At 42.2% G+C, this 23758-nt stretch overlaps 1 protein-coding gene across 2 annotated transcripts in view; it reads left to right on the plus strand.

Moving 5' to 3' along the window:
• The window catches only part of LOC146776044 (fatty acyl-CoA hydrolase precursor, medium chain-like), a 316465-nt gene that overhangs the window by 117960 nt on the left and 174747 nt on the right, over positions 1-23758 (plus strand). For both annotated transcript variants that reach the window (XM_085638270.1, XM_085638271.1), the window contains exons 5-6: positions 7012-7145; positions 22449-22602. In XM_085638270.1, coding sequence (XP_085494396.1) covers positions 7012-7145; positions 22449-22602 — 288 coding nt within the window. The remainder of the gene's footprint in view (positions 1-7011; positions 7146-22448; positions 22603-23758) is intronic.

A 23758-nucleotide genomic window follows, 5' to 3' on the forward strand; every position in this document is an offset into this window, starting at 1 on the left:
GTTCTTTACACCATAGAAACTATGACATTCATAGCTTGTCAACTGAGTTGCTTTACGTTACTCCATTATCCCATACAATTTTAGTTGGGGGCAGTTGTGCTCATTCATTTTACTTGTATCTTGCCCTAAGGTACAGGAGACTTGCCCGGTTCTTGTGCCAATATTTACTCTGTGGATGGGATGCCTAGCCACTCAAATTGCCTGGAGGCAAATGGTTAACACTTATACAGCACCAAAAATGTACTAGATCACTGCTACTATGGTTAGCTTACAACCTTTAGTTACACAGATCTGTGACTATTGAGTGCAGTGTCAGCATCTTGGCCTGATGCAATGATAGAGCAGTACCTTTTTAAAGGGGCTGCACTGTGTAAATGGAGACATAATCATTTTTCATGGAGCACATAGTGAATGTGGTCCTGACTGGACAGTACATGGGCCTAAAATGGAGTGGCCAAAAACGCAAAATAACTGGGAAATCACAGAAGCATACATGTTTGTTGTGTCTTTTTGCAGATAATGTTATTTCCTATTTAAAAATGTTAAAGGTAAAGTTGAATGAGGACTTTTTTTTGTCTTCACCCAGGGAATGTGGAAGTTCTTCTGTCATGCTGGCCAGGGTGGTTTTGGTGACCCTTGAAGGGTGAAATAACAAAGGAGACTACTGAGTTCGAAATTTTCTGAGATTTGTCATCTCTCTCTCTCACCACAACTTTGCTGAGGAAATAGAGCTTGGAGACAGGCTGGAAGTTTATACTGACCACATGTTTAATATACAAACTGTCTAGAAAAGTTCAAACACACGGCTGATATTTCTTGACCTATGTTATAATGGATTCATTTAGCTTCCTAACCCACGGTCAAAAGTTAGAATTAGATCATTTAATTCATCCATAAGCTCAGTGTCTTGCAGCATTCCTAAACTATTATCCCTCATGTATAGTCTTTTCAGTGTCTATGTATGCCCCTGCCCCAGCTCCTTGAGCAGTCCCAGTTGATTTTACATGTGATGACACACAAATTTACCCTGCCTCATAAACAATACAAAGACTCCAAGTGACATATGGATGCCATCACTGAAAATCTGAACCTGATTCTCTAGTGTTTGACTGGCAATCAGGTCTTTGATCCTGCCTTGTTTGTCTTCTCAAAAGTAAGTTAACTGTGAATTTTTGACACTAATATCTCTTTTGAACCCCAAGTCAATTTAATGACAAGTGTGTAAAAATGCAAGTGTTCATGCAAAATAAGCCCTCTCCTCCAAACCTACCACATAATTGAATTTACTCAAGCAATCATCCTGTTCCGATCTACCAGAAAAACACAAATCATCATTCTCCAAACACTTCAGAGCCAGGCATATAGGTAATGCCTTAACTTTTGTAAGTAGGACTACATCAAACCTTAAAGCTGTCCATTAGGTCACATTCAGTGCCAGGATTAAATACAGGTTCTTCAACGCAATCCTTAAATCATATTGGGGCAAAGATCCAGCTTACCAGCAAAAAGAGGCCCCTCTGCATGCTTCAGCAGGAGCATCCTGCACAACATCAAATGACTGGACAAACCAGATGCTGAAACATGATGACAGATGACTGGATATGCAGGGATCAAGACTTTGAACAGTCTCCGGCCACTATCCGATGCCTGAACTTGAAGAAAGGAGGTTTGGGAAACATATGAAGCCTAAATTATTCAAATGTGCCCTTAAATGAACTTGACTAAGTATGCACTTGTCCAGCTGGAATCTGGTCCTGCCTCTTTACCAGTCACCACTTTTCTCACTCCTGTCAGCACTCTGAAGCAGACAGTTATTGCTTTTTGAAACTCCATAATAAATACACAAATTCCACCACATTGAAGACATACTCTGTTGACTAATGTCTCATTACTTTACTCTTAAAGCACTTATTATCTTCAAATAGAGAAGCCCAAACAATATAAAGCATGCATGTCTGTTTCATTTGCTTGACAAAGCAGTCTTTAAACTATGATGTTCTCAGCTCCTCGGTGCAACCAATCTAGTAAAAATCTAGGAAAAAATTGTGTGACCCTCTACGGACAGAAACTCTAGATGATCTAATGTTGGAGCCATACTCCTGTTTAAACTTTAAAAGTAGGCCTGTGTAGTTTTTCTAAGCATTGGAGGCTTTTCACTCTTCTGCTCTTTAGGTCACAAATGAGATTCTCCATTCAGTCACAGATTCTACAAAACAGCACAGCAGTCCAGAATACTTTGGCAATTTCAGCGATTTGACTATATCTCCCCTTTTTGTTGCAGGATTCAGCGGTTGGCCGTAGAACTGATGAACCCATGATTCTCTTACAATATAAATAAACAACAATATCTCAACCGATATTATTTATAAAGACAAATAATTAGGCATGTATAACACATTGCAGCAAAAAGAAAGAAGAGAGACTCATAATTCATTGAAACGTGCCAAAGGCATCTTGTATTTTGATGAATACACACAATAATACACCCAATAAGTGGACTACATCCCAAAAATACTAAGTGGCACTTCTTTACTCTCCGCTGCTACCTCCACTCCCTCTTCCACTCCCACCACCAACTCATCCAGGATTCTCCTTGACAGACTTGAAAAACTTCAAAAGAAACAGATCAGAACCAATCTCCATGCACGCATGCTAACTGAGTACTTAAAGTCCAACATCATTCCACTAGGGTTGCAAATTTGCAACACCCCGGCAATGTTCACGTAAGATCCCAAGTTCCGCACCAGTTTTAGCCATTTAGCAACAACTTGCTCCCTCCATTGGTTGGTTCTAGGTATCGATACAGCCAATAAACACAGCAAAAGAGAATTAGAAGAGATCCCGGAAATTGAAAAACGTATTCTAGATGACAGCTCCCTAACTGTCGCAAAAAATCTTTTGGACAAAATCAACACCACCGATAATACTGCTAATAGTGCTCCGACTGATGAGTCTTCCTTATCTGGGTGCTTTTGGCCCTGCTCAGGTTAATTTTCTCCAAAATGAGGGACTAAACTTTCTGAAACGATTCTGGAGTTTATTTGTAACCTTCCACTTCGTGTTCCACCCCTTCTGGAGAGTCTGGGAAGATTATTAACTGTCTCGCGGTGATTTTTACTTTAAGTTCCTGCGAACTCTTCTTTTGTAGGGGTTTTTGTAAGGGTTTTCTATGTCTTAATTTTGGAACAGAGGGTATTGGTTTTTTGACTGTGGTGTATAGAGTTTCAGGGACCCCTGCTCTTACTTCTGCTCTCTCCACCTTCTCTTCTTTCTCTACCTCCCTCCACTCATTCCCCTTCTCACCTTTCTCACCCTTCTGCCTCCTCTCTTGCTTTACAAAGGTTTCTCTATAACTCGGAAGTTTACACTCCACCCGACTGTCTCCTTTACCCAGCGTTTTCTACTAAACTGCGGAGAGCATATCTAGATACCCTCTCCGCTGGCATGCCCCCAAATAGCACTTTCCTCCTACCTGTCTTAATTTCTGTGTCAGAATATTTTGTTTACAGGGGAGCTGTGTCTTCCTCCTCGCAGACACTTCTCTCTTCGAAGTCTTTCGAGAGGCTGCCTTTGTTTGGAGGTTTGTCTCCCTGTGAGAAGGTATTGCTGGCCTCTTCTCTGTAAAATCCTCCTTTGCCTCCTACACCCCCAAAAGGAAATCTTCGCTGCTGCTCCTCTCCCCCTTTGGAGCTCCAGGGCCGCTCTATGCCAGACCCGCTCCAACGCCGTGTTGATCGGAGAAACGCCTGCCTCCTTCACCAGGCCCTGCACCGGACCTTCACCGGGCCGCCTCACCCCGCCTTCTCTCGCACCTCCTGCTGCACCTGAGACCAGCCTCTCTCACCACTCGAGTCGGCAGCCGGGAGCCTGAGTGCCGGTATTGGAGCCACTCCAGCAAATTGCTTTTCCCAGTTGTAAATCCTAATCCTTACAGGACGTTTATTTAAAAAAAAGCATTCTTCTTCCCTCCAAGGACAAACTTGAGACTTTTACCGCTTCCACATAACAAGTTTGTTCCAAATTCATGGATGTTTTGTGAGCTAACCCGCGACCAGCTATGCACCGGCCGCCATGGTTTCCACGAGAGCCAATCCAGGTCAAATGGCCTTCTTGTCAGAGGAACAAAACAACTAACTACAAGCAAATCATTGTCTCTGCTCAGGAAGTAGGTTTCACTCCTCCACAGGGCCCTTCACCAACTGGGTGACAGTTTCAGACTAATGCAAATTTTAACTTCTAGGAGCTTCAAGCATGGAAATGGTAACTTTCTAAAAGTTTTTTCTCCTTAATACGTATTAAAAATTTGATTTCACCAATGAGTTGGGGTTTTAATATATGTCCTATATCAATACATTTTTTTTATTATTTTTCTAGCTAGCCCTTGCCCTGAGACAGCAGAACTAGTATTTAAAAATGCTTCCAATTGTCTCTATATGGGTCAGACAGCCTTCCTATAGAATAAAAGAGGTTTTAGGGGCATGCATAGATGTCCTACTTTTAAATACTAAGCATCCTGCCTTAGGGACTACAAAGCCTGCATACAGTGATGTATTCATATGTGAAGGGTAGATTGCCTCCTCTCAAAGGGTTTATTTTGACAGCTCGGGTTGCAGTTTTAAAAAGTCAACATGAAAAGTAGGCGTGGCGTCATGTTTGTTTTGTACACTAGTGAATGCCACAGTACTGCTTTAGTCAATAGTTGCCATTTAACTTCCCATGTCATGAGTATATTTTGGAACACCATGTACTTTGACCTTATAGGAAAGTTAAATATGCCAATTAGGCTTTAGCTAATTTCTAGGTGTTTTAGGGGACACAGCACAGCATTAGGGGACACAGCACTGCACTGGGTCTGTTTAGCAGTGTCCCACTACAGAGAGTATAAGAATAGTAGTATCAGTGGGGGTGACTGGGCAAAAAGAGTCAATTTTCTCCCAGGCAAGAACAGCACCTATGGTGGGTAAGTATAGTGTGCTGGTTTGGTATCTGTTAAGAGCAGAGAAATGTCTGTTTTCTAAAAGTGAATTTCTAAAATAGTAATGCTAAATCTGACTTCACCACTAAAGAGGATTTATCATTACCATTCCAAAGATATGACACATGAAAAAGCTACTCCTTTTTGATCAGGAATTACAGCTTAAAGATATCTTAAGGAATTTCCAATTCTATCCAATGAGAGGAGTAGGCCTTGAGGCAGTAAAAAACAAATTCAGCTGTCTGTCACTACTAGGCCAGGTAAACCATAAAAGTACATGTCCTACCTTTTAATTACATAGCACCCTGCCCTCTAGGTTACAAAGGGCTTTCCTTAGGGGGTGACATATATGTAATAACAGGAGAGTTTAAGGCTTGATAGAAGTTTTAAATGCCAAGTTGAAGTGGTAGTAGATTTCACACACAGGCCCTGCAATAGAAGGCCTGAAGCATGATTAATGGGCTACTTATGTGGGTGGCACAATCAGTTTTGCAGGCCCACTGGTAGCCCTCCCCTAGTGCTCCTCAGTAACCATGTGTAAATTCAGTGCAACCTAATAAGCAGAAATCCACTTATTAATGTCTTCTCCAAACACTGCTCTGGGCACCAACTCCTTGGGTATACAAACCTTATTCTCTCCACCAGGTACTTTACGTGTGCTGCCACCATCACTGCTGGAATCAGACTGCCTGGCCTTGATCTCAAGCTCCTTTACACTCAGTTTGTGAGCCAACCAAAGTTTGTTCCCAGTAAAGGCTTTCTCAGCTGCAGCCTGCTAGGCTTCTCTCCCAGCCTTCCTCTCCTCAGCTGCTATATTTAGCCTCGCCTTCTGTAGCTTGAATTTCCTTTCTCCCTTCCACTCCCTCAGCTCCTCTGGGGAGAGACAATGGAAGGATACTCTGCTTCTGCTCTCCTTGAAGGTTGAAATACAGGAGTTACCCCCTCATCCACTACAGGGAGCTCCTCAGAAGAGGCTGTCTCAGGCTCCTCCAAAGCATCATTCTCTTGGGAGCCGGACTCTGCCCAGACTCTCAGGACTGTTTGGAATTCCACATTCTTGGTGGCTTCTGGGGCAGGTACCCCATCTCCTTGCGGAAGCTTTTAAACCAGACCACTGAATAACTTTCCAGTTTGCCCAGCTCAAACTCCATGGGTCAACTTGATGTAGAGGAAGGATCAAATTGCCAAGCAGGGAAAATGAAGAAAAATGGAAATGCTCTTAGGTGAGGATGGATAATGTGCACGTAGCTATTGTAAAGCACTGCACAAACACACATCCTATTCCATCACTGCCACCAATGTTAGAAATTGGGTCTCTAGTTGGCAGAGGTATACGCCCTGTCAAAGTAGGGACGACAATCCTAGTCATGGCAATTCACAACACAATCCTAAATTATCCTGTGCTCCACCTCTGGTAGCTTGGCACAGAGCAGGCAGGCTTAACTTAGAAGGCAATGTGTAAAGTATTTGTGCAATAACTCATACAACAACACAGTAAATACACCACAAAAAAACCAACTCCAGGTTAGAAAATAGATTACTATATTCTGAACAAAACAAGTAACATCCAACATGTAGAAGTTAAGATACTAAATTTTGTAGGAAAAAATTTAATAAAACAGTGCAACAAACAAGCAGCAGTGCTTCCAGAAAAGCAGTCAAGTTGAGTTCGATATTGCAGCACTGCAGCAAAACCGGCCCCCAGTGACAAAACCGGCCCCCACCCATACAGCCCACAATGGGAAACACTTTAATCACCTGCACAGTGCATCCCTTATAATAGATCAGAAGATGATGTGAACAACTATTTCAACTGCTTTATCATACTTTGCTCACTGCAGAAATTATGAATACTAAACCACATAGGTTATTAGTGTGGCTGTTTAAGTAAGTGCAATCCTTGGTCAGTCATTAAAGGATTTGTATATGTACACATAGCAGTCTCTTTGATCTGAATTTGTGTATGAGCATACATCAGATTGAATTCATGATACTTAGCCAACATTCTAAGGTTGCATATTTGCTCTTCTTTTCAGGTGATGGTTTTTATTCATGGAGGTGGTTTAGTTACGGGAGGGGCTTCGATGTATGATGGCTCACCTATGTCCGCCTATGAAAACGTGGTTGTAGTATCAATTCAGTATCGACTCGGCATCCTTGGATATTTCAGGTGAGATGTGGTTTTAAAATCCCATAACAAATCATTAGTTTGGCATTCAGTTTCAGTTTCAGTATCAGTTTGAAAACCTTTATTCAATTTTTTTATAGTTATGAAAGTTGCATTTACAAAATACATCACACAGAAAACAATAAAATAATGTTCCAAGAAGTATGAAAAAATGCATACACAATGTACAGTTTTAAAGTGTGGAATACATGTAATTGATAACAGCTGCAGAAAAGACAACAGAATCCACCAACAACCAGTAATTCTAATATCACAAGCCTCTAAGGGTCCATCTGAATAAACAGACATAGAACATTAAGACACACACCTGTGAGATAGTTATCCTTCCATAGATTTACGTGCTCTAACTTCCGCCTACATAAAGGAACTTACCCTAAAACACACCTCTGTATTATCTAGAAGTTGAAAATAAAGCAATAACATTTTACGTTGCCTGAACACTAAATGACTCAAAAAAGGTTTTAAAAATAAATCAAAATATATCCAAAATCGTTGAAAAAAAAACTAAAATGTAGTAAGGAATGGAGAGATGCATTCTCACACGGGCAAATCCATGGGCTACTACTAAACATTTCAGGTCCAAGCAGAGAGCTTAAGGTTTGATTACAAGTCTGGCAAATGGAAGACCACCAGACTCATGGTGGCACAGCAGTGGCGGTCCACTGTCCACCGTATTATGACTTCTAAAGTCATTGTGGCGGTGGATCATCGGCTGCACCAAGGAGTGGCGCAAGAGCACTACAATGCAATATGCTGAGTGGGGACTGTCGCAGTCCCGCTCAGCATATTACCAATTCCTGGACCACCAGTCTTTTAATGCCAGAACCCCATCATGAAAAGGCTGGTGATGCAGGATCAAAGGGGGCCCTACAGTGTCCCCTATGAACACCCAGCTGTGGGAATACATTTAGGAGGGCACAACGTGTGCCCCCATTGTCTGTACCCCCACAAAGTTCCAGCACTGCATGGACGTCCATGTCCATGCCATGCTGAAACTTTTTTTGCTGTTCCCATAGCGGTGCCTATTTTCCAGGCACCACCTGGGAATAGCAAAGGACTGCCCACTGTATTACGAGTTACACATTTTTAACTTGTAATACGGTCGGTGGCGCTTGCGTGGCTTTGGCGCATCGGAGGCGGCATTGCACCGTCACAGCTGTGCCAAAGTAATAGTCAAGCCTTTCCCATCAAGTTAAAGGGCAATCTAAATATAAAATTTTATGTGGCTGTATAGCAGATATTTATATCATGTAAAAAGGGGGACCTCCTCTCTGGGAAATGATTTTAGGTCAGGGAGAAGGGGGGAAAACCAAAACATTTAATAAAGAGCTCCCTCGCGACCTATATTTCTTTCATCAAAATGAACTTAAATTCAGTATGAGCTAAACAACAATATAGTCATACCAGAACAAATGTTAGAATTAAATAGATTTTAACATGGTTGTTTATTTAGCTTCTTTTTTAACATTGAAAGCACATGTATTAAAATGGCATTAATTTGTCTCATGTTTTATATAAAACCAAATACACATTTGTGATAATTTTTTCTCCTTTTTTAAAAAACTTTTTAATATATATATATATATAGATAGTTATAGTTAGGACCGAATTCCCATAGGAAATCTGAAAATTCTATTTTGAATAACTTTGGCGCCGGTTGACTTATCTTCGTGAAATTTTCAAAACTAATGGGGGCGCTCCGCTCAGCTCCTACCCTGAAAGTCTTGGGGAGATTCGTCAACCGGGGGCTGAGAAAAAAGGGGGTCCCAAAACACGTTTTCCCCATGCATTTTCCTATAGGACCTTTAGTCGAAGGTACAGCCCGAACGGCTGAACAGAATTACTTGAAATTTGGCAAAGAGGTAGTCCTCAGGTCAGGCATGTGCCTTTTGCTTAAATGGTGTAAATCCGTTCAGTAGTTCCTGAGAAAATCAAAAGTAAAATCACATATATATCTGGGCGGAGCCTAACCAAACATCTCATCGTGAGATCTGATTGGCTGTCAGCACTTCATCCAAGAAGTGTTGGCAGCCATCTTGGGACCAATATACATGATAGCACCTCATTAAAAAGCATTGCAGTTAATCGAATGTTTTAAGACTTAAGTTACATTATAAATCATTTGTTGATGGTACCATACTCATTTTAGGAATTGTGGTGTGTTCTAAGGTGATTTTACCATGTGAAAAAGCCTTCTGCTGTGATATCATGAATCATGTTTGAGAGAATACTATTTTCTCATGCTTTTCCCACAGAGGTTTGGAAGGTGATCTATAAGCTAACTGAGAGCATATTTTCTGTAAATTCACATTATCTTTCTCAGTCATGTGAGAATGAAGTCTGACATTCTCAGTAAAATATGTACATCCAGCAAGGGCAGAGACTGTCAGTTGATTCCTTTGTGTTCTACTGCAGCTTCCCAGAGTGTTCTAAGGAACAACTAGAGCGCTAACAGTCCTACTTATGACAAACGTATGGCACACCTGAAGCCATCTTGGTTGGAATAAAGTGGTAATTCTTAAAACATTTAATTTAAAAAGGAACAAAATGAGGGGGTTTATTTTGCCATAGAAAGTATGATTAGTGCTGCAGAAAGAAAAATTAGGGCACATTTTGAGTGACTTCTCAAATCCTCTTTATTTCATTAAAAAATTCTGATATGCAGACTGAAACATGCACTTTCAATACCAGCAGCAGACTTCCCTGGTGAGCAGTAGCTTTACTACAGTGGTCTAATAAGCAACTAGAGTGCTAACATTCTGAATTTATGGCAAATTTGTGACACATCTGATTGCCTTCTTGATGGAATCAAAGTAAAAAACTGAAAGTATTTCCTACTGAGGAGACTGTAGTAAATGAGGAAATTAGGAAACATCATAACAAATAAGTCTCCCAAAATGGCCACCAGAGACAAAAGAGCCCAAATGTAGCCCAAATATCACCCAGATGTAGCCCAAGTATAGCCCAATGACAGAATGTCCCAGAGTGTTCTAACGAACAACTAGAGCGCTAACAGTCTTACTTATGACAAAAGTATAGCACACCTGAAGCCATCTTGAATGGAATAAAGTGGTAACACTTAAAATATTTAATTTACAAAGGAACACAATGAGGGGATTCATTTTGCCATAGAAATTATGATTAGTGCTGCAGAAAGAAAAATTAGGGCACATTTTGACTTCTCAAATCCTCTTCCATGTCATAAAAAATTCTGACATGCAGACTGAAACATGCATTTTGAATAACAGCAGCAGACTTCCCTGGTGAGCAGCAGCTTTACTACAGTGATCTAATGAGCAACTAGAGTGCTAACATTCAGAATTTATGGCAAATGTGTGACACATCTGAATGCCTTCTTGATGGAACCAAGTAAAAAACTGAAAGCATTTCCTACTGAGGAGACTGCCGTAAATGAGGAAATTAGGAAACTTCATAACAAATAAATCTCCCAAGATGGCCACCAGACACAAAAGAGCCTAAATGCACCACAAATATCACCCAGATGTAGCCCACATGTAGCCCATGACAGAAGTGTGCAAAACACTTATTTTTTGTGTATTTGCAGTTTTATATAGTGCAGACTTGTCAGGTATTGGAATGCTTTACATGAGCATTGGTTACATCACACAAGATCAAATTCATTTTGGTTGTAGACATGGGGAGATTAAGTGATTTGACCACAATCACAGAATGTTGAGCTGACGCAGAAACTCCAACATGGTTCCCCAGTTGCAAAGTCTGCAGCTCTGGAAGTAACACCACATCCTCTCGCCAAGGTGCAACATTTAATCAAGTGGTCAACTGGATAAAAAAACATAAAGATTACAAATAATTTAAAAGTTCTTTGTCGCTATTTGAAAACTCAGAAAATATGTCCTCATTTTAGTTTTTTAGAGCACTAACCATAATTTTGATGCAAATAAGACCCTCTCATATATGTAATTTCTAAAGGAAATACTCTAGGTATTACAGTTTTGATTACATCAAGATGACGTCAGGCGTTCCACACTTTTGTAATAAATATAGAATGTTAGCAATCTAGTTGTTCATTGGGATACTGTTGAGAGGCAGAGGCCAGGGGCACGGACTCTGAAAATTGAAGCCAGGTAGGAGAGTGCAGAGGCAACAATTTGACCACACTGGGCAGGCAGGAAGGGCAGTGGCAGCACAACAGACTATGGAGGGCAGTGGAAAGGGGGGCAGGGGCAACAAACCAACAATACAGGACTGGCAAGAGAGGCTGTGGCAATATAATAGATAATTGTGGGCAGACGGAAGAGGCAGTAGTAGTACAACCATACATGCCAACAGACCCGTTTCAGCCAGGAAACGTCCAATGTTTTTAAGCTCAAATGGGCTTTATTTGATCTGTCTCCTGTCTACAATCTCCTCTTTTTCAATGTAACTCAAAGGGGAAAATCAATACCCCAGTTTTTTTTCCAAAATCTTACCAAGTTCAAAATATTCACAAGTATGGTACATTGAATCATGGTAGGCAGGAGGAATTGGGGTAGGGACATGGACTTGGATAACAGAGGACAGGAGGGACATGGAGAGGTGCACCAAACTGACCCTACAGGGCAGGCATCAGGGTTTGCAGCAGCACAATACACCACACAGCGCATGCGGGATGGGAGTGCAGTACAACAATCCATAGAAAGCAATAGGGAGGGGACAGGACCATGCACATGGACAACAGAGAACAGATGGGAAAGAGGCAATGGTAGCTAGCTGACCATAATGGACAGACAGGACAGAAAGCTGCAGCATAACAGACCATAAAGGGCAGGAGGGACGGATCAGGGGCATTACAATGGAACAGACAAGCCAGGAGGGAGGGAATAGGGGGTCTGCACATGGAAACAGAGGGCTGGGGACAAGGTGGCAGGGCAGGAGCAGCAAGATGACCATGGAGGTCAGGCAGGATGGGCACTAGAAACAAGACACACCATGGAGAGCAAAAATGAGACTATGGTGGCATACACACAGACCATGGAGGGAAGGTGGGAGGGGGTCAGGGGCAGCTAGCTGACCACACAGGGAAGGTGGGAGGGGCTATGGCAGCACAGAAGACCATGCATGGCAAGCGGGAGGGTTAGTGGCAGCACAATGGCTATGATGGGCAAGTAGGAGGGTGCAGGGGCATGCACAAAGGACCATGGAGGATAGAAGGGAGGGTCAGGACCTGGGCACAGACAAGAGAGTTCAGGGGAAGGGGCCTCACAACAGACCACGCGGGGCAGGCAGGAGGAGCAGTTGCAGCACAACAGATCAGGGAGGGCAGAAGGGTGTGGCAGTAAAATGGACCATGGAGGACAGGAGGAAGGGGATAGGGGCATGGCATGTGGACAGGCAGGGTGGAGGTGGCAGGGACAGGTTACAGTCATCTGACAATGCTAGGCAGGTGGGAGGGGAGTGGCAGCTCAACAGAACACTCAGAGTAGATAGGAGTGGCAGGTCCATGGAACATAGTGGGCAAAAAGGATGGAGCAGGGGCATGAACAAAGACATCGGAGGGCAGGGGGAAGGAGAATAGGGGCAGCAAGCTAAGCACAGAGGCTAAGGAGGAGGTCAATGATGGGCCATAGAATTGGGCAATGGAGGGCAGGAGGAGTGGACTGGTACATCATGCTAAATGGAGGGCAGTGGCAGCACATCAGACCATGCATGGCAGGAGGGAGGAGGCTAGTCCATGGATTCAGACAACAGAGGATAGGAGGAGGTGGATGGGGCAGCAAGCTAACTGTTCAGAGAAGGTGGGTATTAGGAATTTTATTGTTTTTAAAATGTGTGTCTGTGCGAACTACTTAAAATATGAACAAGTATGCAGCATAATCTCACTTTTATTCAGGAAGAAGAGGACGTTTGTGACTGTGACTCCGGGCTCACTTGGCAGAAACCCCCCCTGACCCTCCACCCCCATCGCAAAATGTAATGCCCGTGAAAAGGGTAGGTGGACGCAGTGTTATATAGTCCTGAGAGCACGATTGAAAATGAAAACTAGATGTAGTATATGGTATAAACTATGCACCAAAACGTGTGATATATGATGAACCGGGGCGTGAAATATAATATGCAATACATTGTGCGCAATGACAGATTCATTGGAGAGCGCGAGATAGCACAGGCACTAGCGCGTGCTATGTGATATGCGCCTTGGAGTTTAATATGCACAGGGCAGTGTTGTGTAACATAACTAGTCTCTAAAGTTGTAATATAATATATGAGCTGGGGAGTGTAACGTTGCATATGCACTGTGACAAAGATATGGATCCCAGATTGTAATATGAATGGCATAGCGCTGTGCGTTATAACATACACATCGAGGAAGGCACGTTAGATGGGGCAATATAACCCGTGCGAAGGCAAGTGTGGCATGACATATTCACGGGGTGGTGTTACAGTGCACATGGGCTAGAGAGTGTCATAGCATACGCACTAGCTGGTGGAATACAACACAGAGGTGTGAGGCAATCGGCAGGCACTGGTGGGTGTAACACAGCATTGGGCTCAGCCAGGAGCACGCTGTGACTCTCAAGTGAGGTTCGTCTCCTTTCCAGAGAGTAAAATAAAAAGTATTACACATCCGGCGGTGGATGTGTTTTTTATTAACCGTGAGGGGGGTTTCTTGCATAGTTTGGTCGAATTTTTGTCGAATCCCCTTTGAATGGCTTGGTGTGCGTGTATATTAAATGTGCCCGTCAATAGCTACCCATGTTTGTATAAATAAACGACAAGGGTGTCTACTTGGAGAGTACCCACCGGTGGGGGCACCGGGATTAGGCACGGTAGGGCGTCAGACACGCCAGAGCTTCACTAGCGGTGTAAATACATTCCATGTGGATTCATTCTATGCATAGTCGCCTTTTAATGAATATCACGCAAATCGTCATGGTGATAGGTACATACGGTTTGTCCAGCATGTCCTAGGTGTTTCTATAAATATATATATTTTTAAAATAATAAAAAACAAAGGCCGGCCCCGGGGGATGGGGTCCCCGGAGCCATAAGTGGCCTGAGGAGGGGGGCAACGCAGCCCCCTCCTAAAGAATTTAAATTAAAAAAAGGCCATGACCCGGGGGTTGGTGTCCCAGGGGCCGATTAAGGCCTTGGGAGGGCCAAATTAATTTTTTTCAACAAAACAAATTAGGGTGCAGGCCCTGGGGGATGGGGTCCCCAGGGCCAGTAAATTAGAAAAAGAAGGGGGGCCACACAGCCCTCCTTCTTAAAAAAATAAAATAAATAAAAGACCGGCATCGCGCTGGAGGCCACGCCCCCTCCTTGCAGCACTCTGCAAACGCGCCCCCTGGCCAGTTGTAAGTTGGGGAATTAATTCCCCTTCAATACTGAGGGTCCCTGAGGGCCAACTAGCCCAACAGGTATCTCCAGTGTGCGCCAGGGAGCTGCGTTGCAGACAGGTGTTCTGAGTCCACACCCCTTTTTACACCTCTATGCAACGCAGTTCTGTGGCGCTTACTGGAGGTACCTAGTGGGCTAGCTTGACCCTAGGGACCCTTAGGATTCAAGGGGACTTAATCTCTCAACTTAGAACGGCCACAGGGCGCGTTTACACAGTGGTGAATGGAGGGGACGGGTCCTGAGGTGACATTTGCAAATACTCCCTGTGGCGCGTTTTAAGTTGGGGAAATAATTCCCTTTCAATCCTGAGTGACCCTGGGGGCCAACTAGCCCACCAGGTGCTTCCAGTAAGTGCCACTGCTCTGCGTTGCAGAGAGGTGGTACAGGCCGTGCCCCTTTTTACACCTCTCTGCAATGGCGCTTACTGGACGTACCTACTGGGCTATTTTGCCCCTAGGGATCCTCAGGATTCAAGGGGACTTAATCTCCCAACTTAAAAAACGGCCACAGGGCATGTTTACACAGTGGGAAAGGAAGGGAACGGGGCCTGAGGTGACGTGTGCAAACACGCCCTATGGCGCGTTTTAAGTTGGGGAAATAATTCCCCTTCAATCCTGAGGGCCCCTGGGGGCTAACTAGCCCACCAGGTGCTTCCAGTAAGTGCCACTGAGCTGCGTTGCAGAGAGGTGGTCTAGGCCGTGCCCCTTTTTACATCTCTCTGCAACGCAGCTCTGTGGCGCTTACTGGATGTACCTAGTGGTCTAGTTGGACCCTAGGGACCCTCAGGATTCAAGGGGACTTAATCTCCCAACTTAAAACGGCCACAGGGCGTGTTTACACAGTGGGGAAGTGAGGGGACGGGGCCTGAGGTGACGTGTGCAAACACGCCCTGTAGCGCGTTTTAAGAGGTAGTTTTAATCCCCTGCCCTCATATATACTAGGGGCTTACAGAGGAGGTCATGCTGATCACAGGGGGACCCCAACGCATAGTGTTCCCTAGTGTATGTAGGTGTTTTCACTGTATTCTGAGTGTCTTTTAACATAGCACTGGCTCTAGGACTGGTTAGTAAGACTCAGTTACCACCAGTATCCGTCTGAAAAAGTTGAGGGTACAGGATGATTTTGCAACAAGGCTTCTTTCTGCTCTTCTGTTTGTCCTTTCTGCAAGTTATCCTTCTTCCTGCACTTTTCTTCGTCTTTGAGGACTTCTGTTGCTTCTTTCTGCATTTCTTTTTTTTCTTTCTGTGCGTTTTTTCTTCTTTCTTCACATGTCCTATCTCTGTAGGCATAGTTAGAAATTAGCATTTAAAAAACCTTTGAAGTTCACTGAAAAAACCATAGGTTTCAGGCACGTTATAGTTAGGAATTAGCATTTAAAAAACCTTTGAAATTCACTGAAAAAAACAAAGGTTTCAGGGGCGTTATAGTTAGCTGGACTTTTCACTCGTACAAAACCATTGAAATTCCCCCGTTATAGTTAGTTCAGCTAACTATAACTCGCGCGCCCGCAATGCACTGCTGATGACGTCACATATTACATCACTCATGACATGGTCAGTGACATCACTCATGACATCACTCATGACATCTCAAAGGACATCACTAATGACATCACTGATGACATCATCCTTGTGATAGAGTGGCAGACCTCCTCTTCCCCTAATATAACCTTTGATACACACATTCAAAAATAGAAACTACAATGTTCAAAACAATGGACATACCAATACCAGTTACAACAACCTATTCAGTAATTCTAAGATCCACATACACATCCACTCATTCACCAACAGTCCTATACAGTCACTCATACATGTACTCACTCATCATATGTACTCACACACCTATACATCCTGTTACACAACGCCACTCATCCATAGAGTTACTCACACACATAGTCACTCATGCTAATAAAGAATCAAACATCCATTTACTTGCATATACAGTTATACACACACCACCACACTTACTTCTACAGAAACTTACACATACTTAGTCTTTTAAACAATCACTTTTAGAAACACATACTTATTCATACAGGAACTCTTTCAATCTCTCACTCTCACATATACTCACTTATATACACCAATAGTCACATATACTAGTTTAACACATATGTAGTTACTCATAAAGACACTATTGAGACAGTCTATCACTCACTAACATACCAATAAACACACTCATCCACCCATACAGTCCTGCACACATGCTGTCTTCAACACATACAAACAGTGAGTCACTCATTCATGCACCTATGCACTACGTAATACCCCCCACCAAACGATACAGACACTCAGACACTCATACTGATACTCGAAAAAACAACTAATAACCTATATAGACACTCATGTAGATACTCACCAACCCATGCAGCCACTTATACACAAAGTGAGAGACTGATACAGATATTTACACATTTAAACATTACTCACTAAGCCATGTATTCACTAAGATACACTTAATCAGTCAGTTATACAACCAATTTTTCAAAAACAAATCATCCATTTAGACACTTATATACCCATTTATTCTTCCATCGACCTTGAGATATACATATATAAAACATATGTAATTTTCAGAAAAACACACATTCACTGGATGATGTCATGAGTGATGTCATTTGAGGTGTCATCAGTGATGTCATGAGTGATGTCACTGACCATGTCATGAGTAATGTAATATGTGACGTCATCAGCAGTGCATTGTGGGCGCGCGAGTTATAGTTAGCTGAACTAACTATAACGGGGGAATATCAATGGTTTTGTACAAGTGAAAAGTCCAGCTAACTATAACGCCCCTGAAACCTATGTTTTTTTCAGTGAATTTCTAAGGTTTTTTAAATGCTAATTCCTAACTATAACGTGCCTGAAACCTATGGTTTTTTCAGTGAATATATATATATATATATATACACACATCAATATATACAAAACTACTACATAGAACTCTAGAAATTGTAAGGTGCACTGTTGAACTGATAACCCCTGAATGTAGACAATTGAACATATAAACAAATATTCCTACATACTCAAACAAAAGTCATCCTGACTCATACAGCATTCACGCAAGCATAAATATCTCGGTAAAGGGGAGACATAGAGTTGCAGGGTCTCCACGACCATGTGAGATAGATATGTTCAGCAAGATCTGAACAACCAAGGTCGACTTGCGTTTCGGTGGCATATAAAAGGTAGTTAGACCACCTTCCTCGGTATACAACGTTTTCAACGCAACTTTTACACCGCATTACCATTACAACGAAACTGTAACAACGCGAAATCTGTTACAACGCATGCCATTACAACGCATGCCATTACAACGAAATGCACTAGATGGCGTGCTAACATTAGAAATAGTGTAGTTTTACTATCCAAACACCTTCCCTACTGCAACGTGGACTGGAGTTAGAATAGTAAATTATACATTTCTAATGTCAGCACTCCATCTAGTGTACGTCGTTGTAAAAGCATGCGTTGTAAAGGCTTGCGTTGTAACAGACCTTGCGGTGTAAAAAATGCGTTGTAACGGCATGCGGTGTAAAAGCATGCGTTGTAACGTCATACATCCCCTTCCTCAGGACCTTTCCAGATACCACAAGATCACAAAACACCTAGGGGATACCTAAAAGGTATAAACAGCGTATATTATAAGCCCAATAAAAGGATCATTTAGAGAGACAATAGTTTTGTATATATTGATGTTCTGTATATATTGATGTTTTGTATATATTGATGTTTATATATATATATATATATTCATTGAAAAAACCATAGGTTTCACACATGTTATAGTTAGCTGTACATTTCACTCGTAAAAAACCAATGAAATTGCCCCGTTATAGTTAGTGCAGGCAACTATAACTCACGCGACCGCAATCCTCTGCTGATGCTAATACTGTATTTAGAAACTTATTTGCCCATGTCTTCTTCCGTTAAATTTTAGCTATACATATATTACAAATATTTTTTTTTTCATAAAGACACATATGTCATCAGCAGAAGATTGCGGTCGCGTGAGTTATAGTTGCCTGCACTAACTATAACGGGGCAATTTCATTGGTTTTTTACGAGTGAAATGTACAGCTAACTATAACATGTGTGAAACCTATGGTTTTTTCAGTGAATTTGCAAGGTTTTTTAAATGCTAATTCCTAACTATAACGTGTGTGAAACCTATGGTTTTTTCAGTGAATTTGTACGTTTTTTTAAATACTAAGTTACTTTACGCCATTCGTGGCGTTGCGCGCCCAGTTAACGCAGTTCGTTCCGTGCGCGCACGGTGCGCTTTGCGCACCGTGCGCGCACAGTGAGCACGCGGTGCGCTTTGCGCACCGCGCGCCCACTTTACGCAGTTAGAGCCGTGCACGCACGGTGGTCACGCGGTGCGCTGCGCGCACCGCGTGCCCACATTATGCGGGATTGGCCATGTACGCACGATGCGCTTCGCGCACCGTGCGCACATGGGGGACATATTATGCGCATCTTTTTGAAATGTATTCTTTGTTAATTTTATATCTGTATGAAGCTATGCACAAATGGTGCCCTACGGGCACCATTTGCACACGGGGTGGGGAAACTGTGGATTATTATTTTTTTTTAAAATTTTAACCGTACGCGTACGGTAAGCGTAATCGGCGAATTACTGAAAAAAAAAATATTTTTTTTTTTGGGCTTGTGGGTTGTTTGTGGGTTGTTTGGGGACCCCTATATCAATGCTGGGTGGTTAGGATGTGACGAAACTGCCTCTTTAGCCATTTTTTGGCTTCGTTTTTGCTGCCCAACTCAGAGAGCGAGAGAGAAAATGGTGGCCGTCGCTTCCTGGTTTTGACCGATTCGAATGTTTACTAAGATCTAAGAGCCAATCAAAATCGCGCTCGCGCACGCCACCGTACGCGTACGGTAAGCGCACCGTAAGCGCACCGTACGCTGGCTCAGATATATATATTGATTTAAAGGCTATTTTCTCAGAATCTACTGAACAGATTTACACCAAACCTACAAAAGGCACTTCCTTGACCTGAGGACTACCTCTCTGCCAAATTTCAAGTAATTCTGTTCAGCCGTTCGGGCTGTAGCTGTGTCTAAAGGTCCTATGGAAAAATGCATGGCAAAAACGCGTTTTGGGACCCCTCCTTTATCTCAGCCCCCGCTTGACGAATCCCCCCGAGACTTTCAGGGTAGGAGCGGAGCGTAGCGCCCCACCTATTTTGAAAAATTCGCGAGGATTCGTCGACCGGCGCCAAAGTTATTCAAAATAGAATGTTGCGGATTTCCTATGGAAACGTGGTCCTAACTATAACTACCTACTGGCGACCGCCAGTAGGTAATATATATATATATATATATATATATATATATATATATATATATATATATATATATATATATATATATATATATATATAACGTTTTTTTTAAAAGGAGAAAAAATGATCACAAATGTGTATTTGGTTTTATATAAAACATGAGACAAATTAATGACATTTTTATGCATATGCTTCAATGTTAGAAAAGAAGCTAAATAAAGAACCATGTTAAAATCTATTTCATTCTAACATTTTTTCTGGTATGACTATATTGTTGTTTAGCCCATATTGAATTTAACTTCATTTTGATGAAAGAAATATAGGTCGCGAGGGAGCTCTTTATTGAATGCAGATATTTATATCTCCTTTTTCTTTGCGTACATTTTCACATTTGTTTCCCAGCCTTTTTTTATTGCTACACATAAACTAATTTCAACCATTGTCTGAATTTCCGTATTGATGTAAACCATTCTTTCCCCACTTCCCCACCCCACCAAAAGCACCAAACCTTAACCTCAGGCGGCATTCTTCTCTGTGAGGATCTAACCTGTCTTTGTTACTAGCACACAGTAACAGCTACACCACCTTATGTTAACATGCTCTAAGGAGGTGAAGCAGAAAATGCCGATGCCATGAATCCAGTACGCAGGTCCAGAAATCCCATCCTTGTGTTTTAGAAATAAAATCCCTCACAATATGGCTGTGTGCATACTCATTTGTATTTACAGATGCCCGGTTGCAGCAGAGAGAAACTATAAAAGATATGCAAATGTTTCTCTGGAAGCTGGGTCTAAACTCATACTGGAAATCATCTGTCCAATCATTTTGTTCTCATACTCAACTCTTCTCATTTGTGGATGACACACATGTACTATTGAGATGTTTATCCTCTGTCTCTGGGACAAAGTCCTGCCTGAAAAATATATCTAATATCTAGTTCAGCTCAGTGTTAGACCAGCTTAATTACACCTTTCTCCATATTTAGTTGGGTAAGATAGCAGTAAAATGGGTCTAAGCTTGATTGGTTGTTTTATTAGTGACTTTACTACTGCCCCTATGCAATTATCAGTTACATTTTTCCAAAGTAGAACTTCACTGTCTTCTTCTGTATTTTTCCCATGCTCTTCTGACTTTTTATTCCTCAGTCTCCATCTGGGTTTCAACACACCAAGCAGTCGCTATTACGCCTTCGGCACTAAGCAGCCGACAAGCTATTTGGGCAGATGTGGCAAAATGTTATCTATTGAGTCGTAATTCCATTACCAGCTATGCACAATATATGTTTGTGCAATTTGGTAATTGCTTGTCTATGTCCATTATTCTGCTAAGCGATAATGCTCTTCTGCTGGAACTTCTAGTTTCAGCAGTGGGGCTCAACGGGCAAGGTGACAAGATTTTGGTTACCATTCCTCTGTGCTGCCATCAGCACAGCACTATTACTATCATTGAGGTGTCCTTTGAAACTCATCCTCAAGTGCTGGTCACAGGACTGCAGATCATATGCATGTTTCCTCAGCAAACAAATTCAGTCATGGCTTCTAAAACAAAGGCAGGGTGCTTGCATGGTTAGCAAGCTGTTGGTGCTTTGGCCACTCCTCTGAAAAGCATCTGCTTATATATATTTCTCTCATGTTCCAGACTATGTAAATGCTGAACTGTATCCCAGTATGCTTCTGTGGTCTTTCTGGTTCATGTCCTTACTGTGAGTCTCAGATTGCATAGGGTCTCAACAGCAGCAAGCTGTATTCCTAGCACTAAGCACATTGGTTAACACCTTTTACCCCCTCACAACCAGTGGTGTGGCGTGGGCGGGGCCACAGAGGCAGTTCTTAGTGGTGCAAAATTTTAAAAGAAAAGTGCAAGGATACTTGCCTTTCCTCGGGCGCTAGCAACCCACGCTTTGCCGCTGCTCACAACACATCACACAGTCCATAAGACACGTCTGTCCAAAACCCACGCATCTCAGCAGTGGTATCCATTGGATGACCCATTTATTCCCGGTAAGTGCACAACACTTACTCTTTGTATAGCACTCATCTATGTATGGGTCCGAACTGTCTTTGACAATACCTCTCCTGGACCGCATAAATGACCTGGGTTCATCTGCTAACATGTGTTAACATACTATCTGGACACACACACTCACTTAAATCAAAATGCCTCAGTTTTGGTAGATGTGTCCAGAAACCCCATCACATGATGGCCACGTATCAGAATTTCTTCAGAGTATACCCTGTCTGAGTAAAGCTAAGTAGTAAAAGGACTGGCCTAAGGCTCACTGGAAAGACAGATCTACAATCAAACAGTGTACCAGACTTTCAATCTTACTAGTCTTTCCTCTTTTATGTGCTCTAGTGGCTCACTTGTTCTGTCAAAGGCAACAGAATTGTGACTGACTACATACAAGAAGGAAAATAATTGCATACTAATTATGGTATTATATGTTTTATGTCACCTTGTAGAGAGATGTGTGTGGTTTCAGCAATAAATGGGTGATGCAATAACTAGGACAGCAGTTATCCTACAGTGGAGAAAAATTCAGGGACTACTGACAACAATACAATGATTCCTGATTAACAAAATGACAAATGACGTACCTCACATAATGCTTTATTTTCTAGTACTGGTGATGAACATGCTCGTGGTAACTGGGGATTCCTGGATCAAGTGGCTGCTCTGCAGTGGATTCAGGAAAACATCAAATCTTTTAGAGGGGATCCGGAATCTGTCACCATATATGGAGAATCTGCTGGAGGAATCAGTGTTTCTGCATTGGCAAGTGTCTTTGCCTAAACTCAATTCATAGATTGTGTCTTTAACATGTTAACATACTTTATTTCAGAAACTCTGTAATATTTGTATTTTTTTAAATCACAGCTGTAAAAATTAAGATTTTGATTTTTGATGATTTCTTGTTGTGTGATAAAGTAAAACCATACCATGCAGTGAAAGAATTTCTAGAATTTCTCTGCAACCAACATCTACATCACTAAGCTGAGATCTAACAGGTTGATTCTGAGAGGGATGGTAAACTGCGATCTTTATTAAACAAACTCCTGTTTGCTTAGGGATCTGAATTATGAGATTTGCAGTAAACAACATACCCCTGCAATTTTCTACTGGTAATGTCCAGCCAGTCAAAACGGGTCAAAGTGCTCGGGGAAAATGTGGTACACTCAAATAAATGCAGAAATAGTTGTGGAAAATACAATGTTTGCATGTAACTCCAGACTCTCCAAAGGAGACCTCAGAATAGGAGGTGCTTGCCACACCGAGTACATACCTCATCTCACAGTATCATTATTCACTATATGTTGTAAATACCTCCTTCTATCCCCACTCAAATGTTCTTTTGCCATAATATCAAATTACCTGCTTTAGTGGAATGTACAGTCTGTTTGTTTGTTTGTATGCATCATAAAATGATCATAAAATGAATATGCTATGCTACTTTGTTCTTCATTTTTTAACACTTCACATGAGTACTCTTGTTTTCACTCGCTCTATTCTCCATTCGCTGTTGCCGCTTTCAGTATTGGTTTCTGTAAACAGCCCTGTAAATATTGTTTATAAGTATTTGCAGTGGAAAGGCTTGCCTCCTAGCTTGTTAAAACCTTTCCTCTTTACTGTTCCCCTAGGCTTCCTTTTATAAACTCTGGGAAGGATGTGGCGTAACTGCCTGATCGTCTGACTTTGTAGCTGGGGAAAAGGATTAGAGTGTCGGAGCCAGGCTCAACATCCTGTGATTCAGAGCAAATCCTGGCGTAGCTACTTCAGAATCTGACTTTGTAGCTGGGAATCTGGGTTGAAGTCTTAGTTTCAGCTTAATATCCTCTGATTCTGGGCTAATCACATTCTCCATTCCCAAAAATGAATCAATGCAACTGGTGCCCATGTACAGCGCTCTGATACCTTTGGGTCAATCAATCAA

This window comes from Triturus cristatus, chromosome 12 (genome assembly GCF_964204655.1).
Source record: "Triturus cristatus chromosome 12, aTriCri1.1, whole genome shotgun sequence".
NCBI classification, from domain to species: domain Eukaryota; kingdom Metazoa; phylum Chordata; class Amphibia; order Caudata; family Salamandridae; genus Triturus; species Triturus cristatus.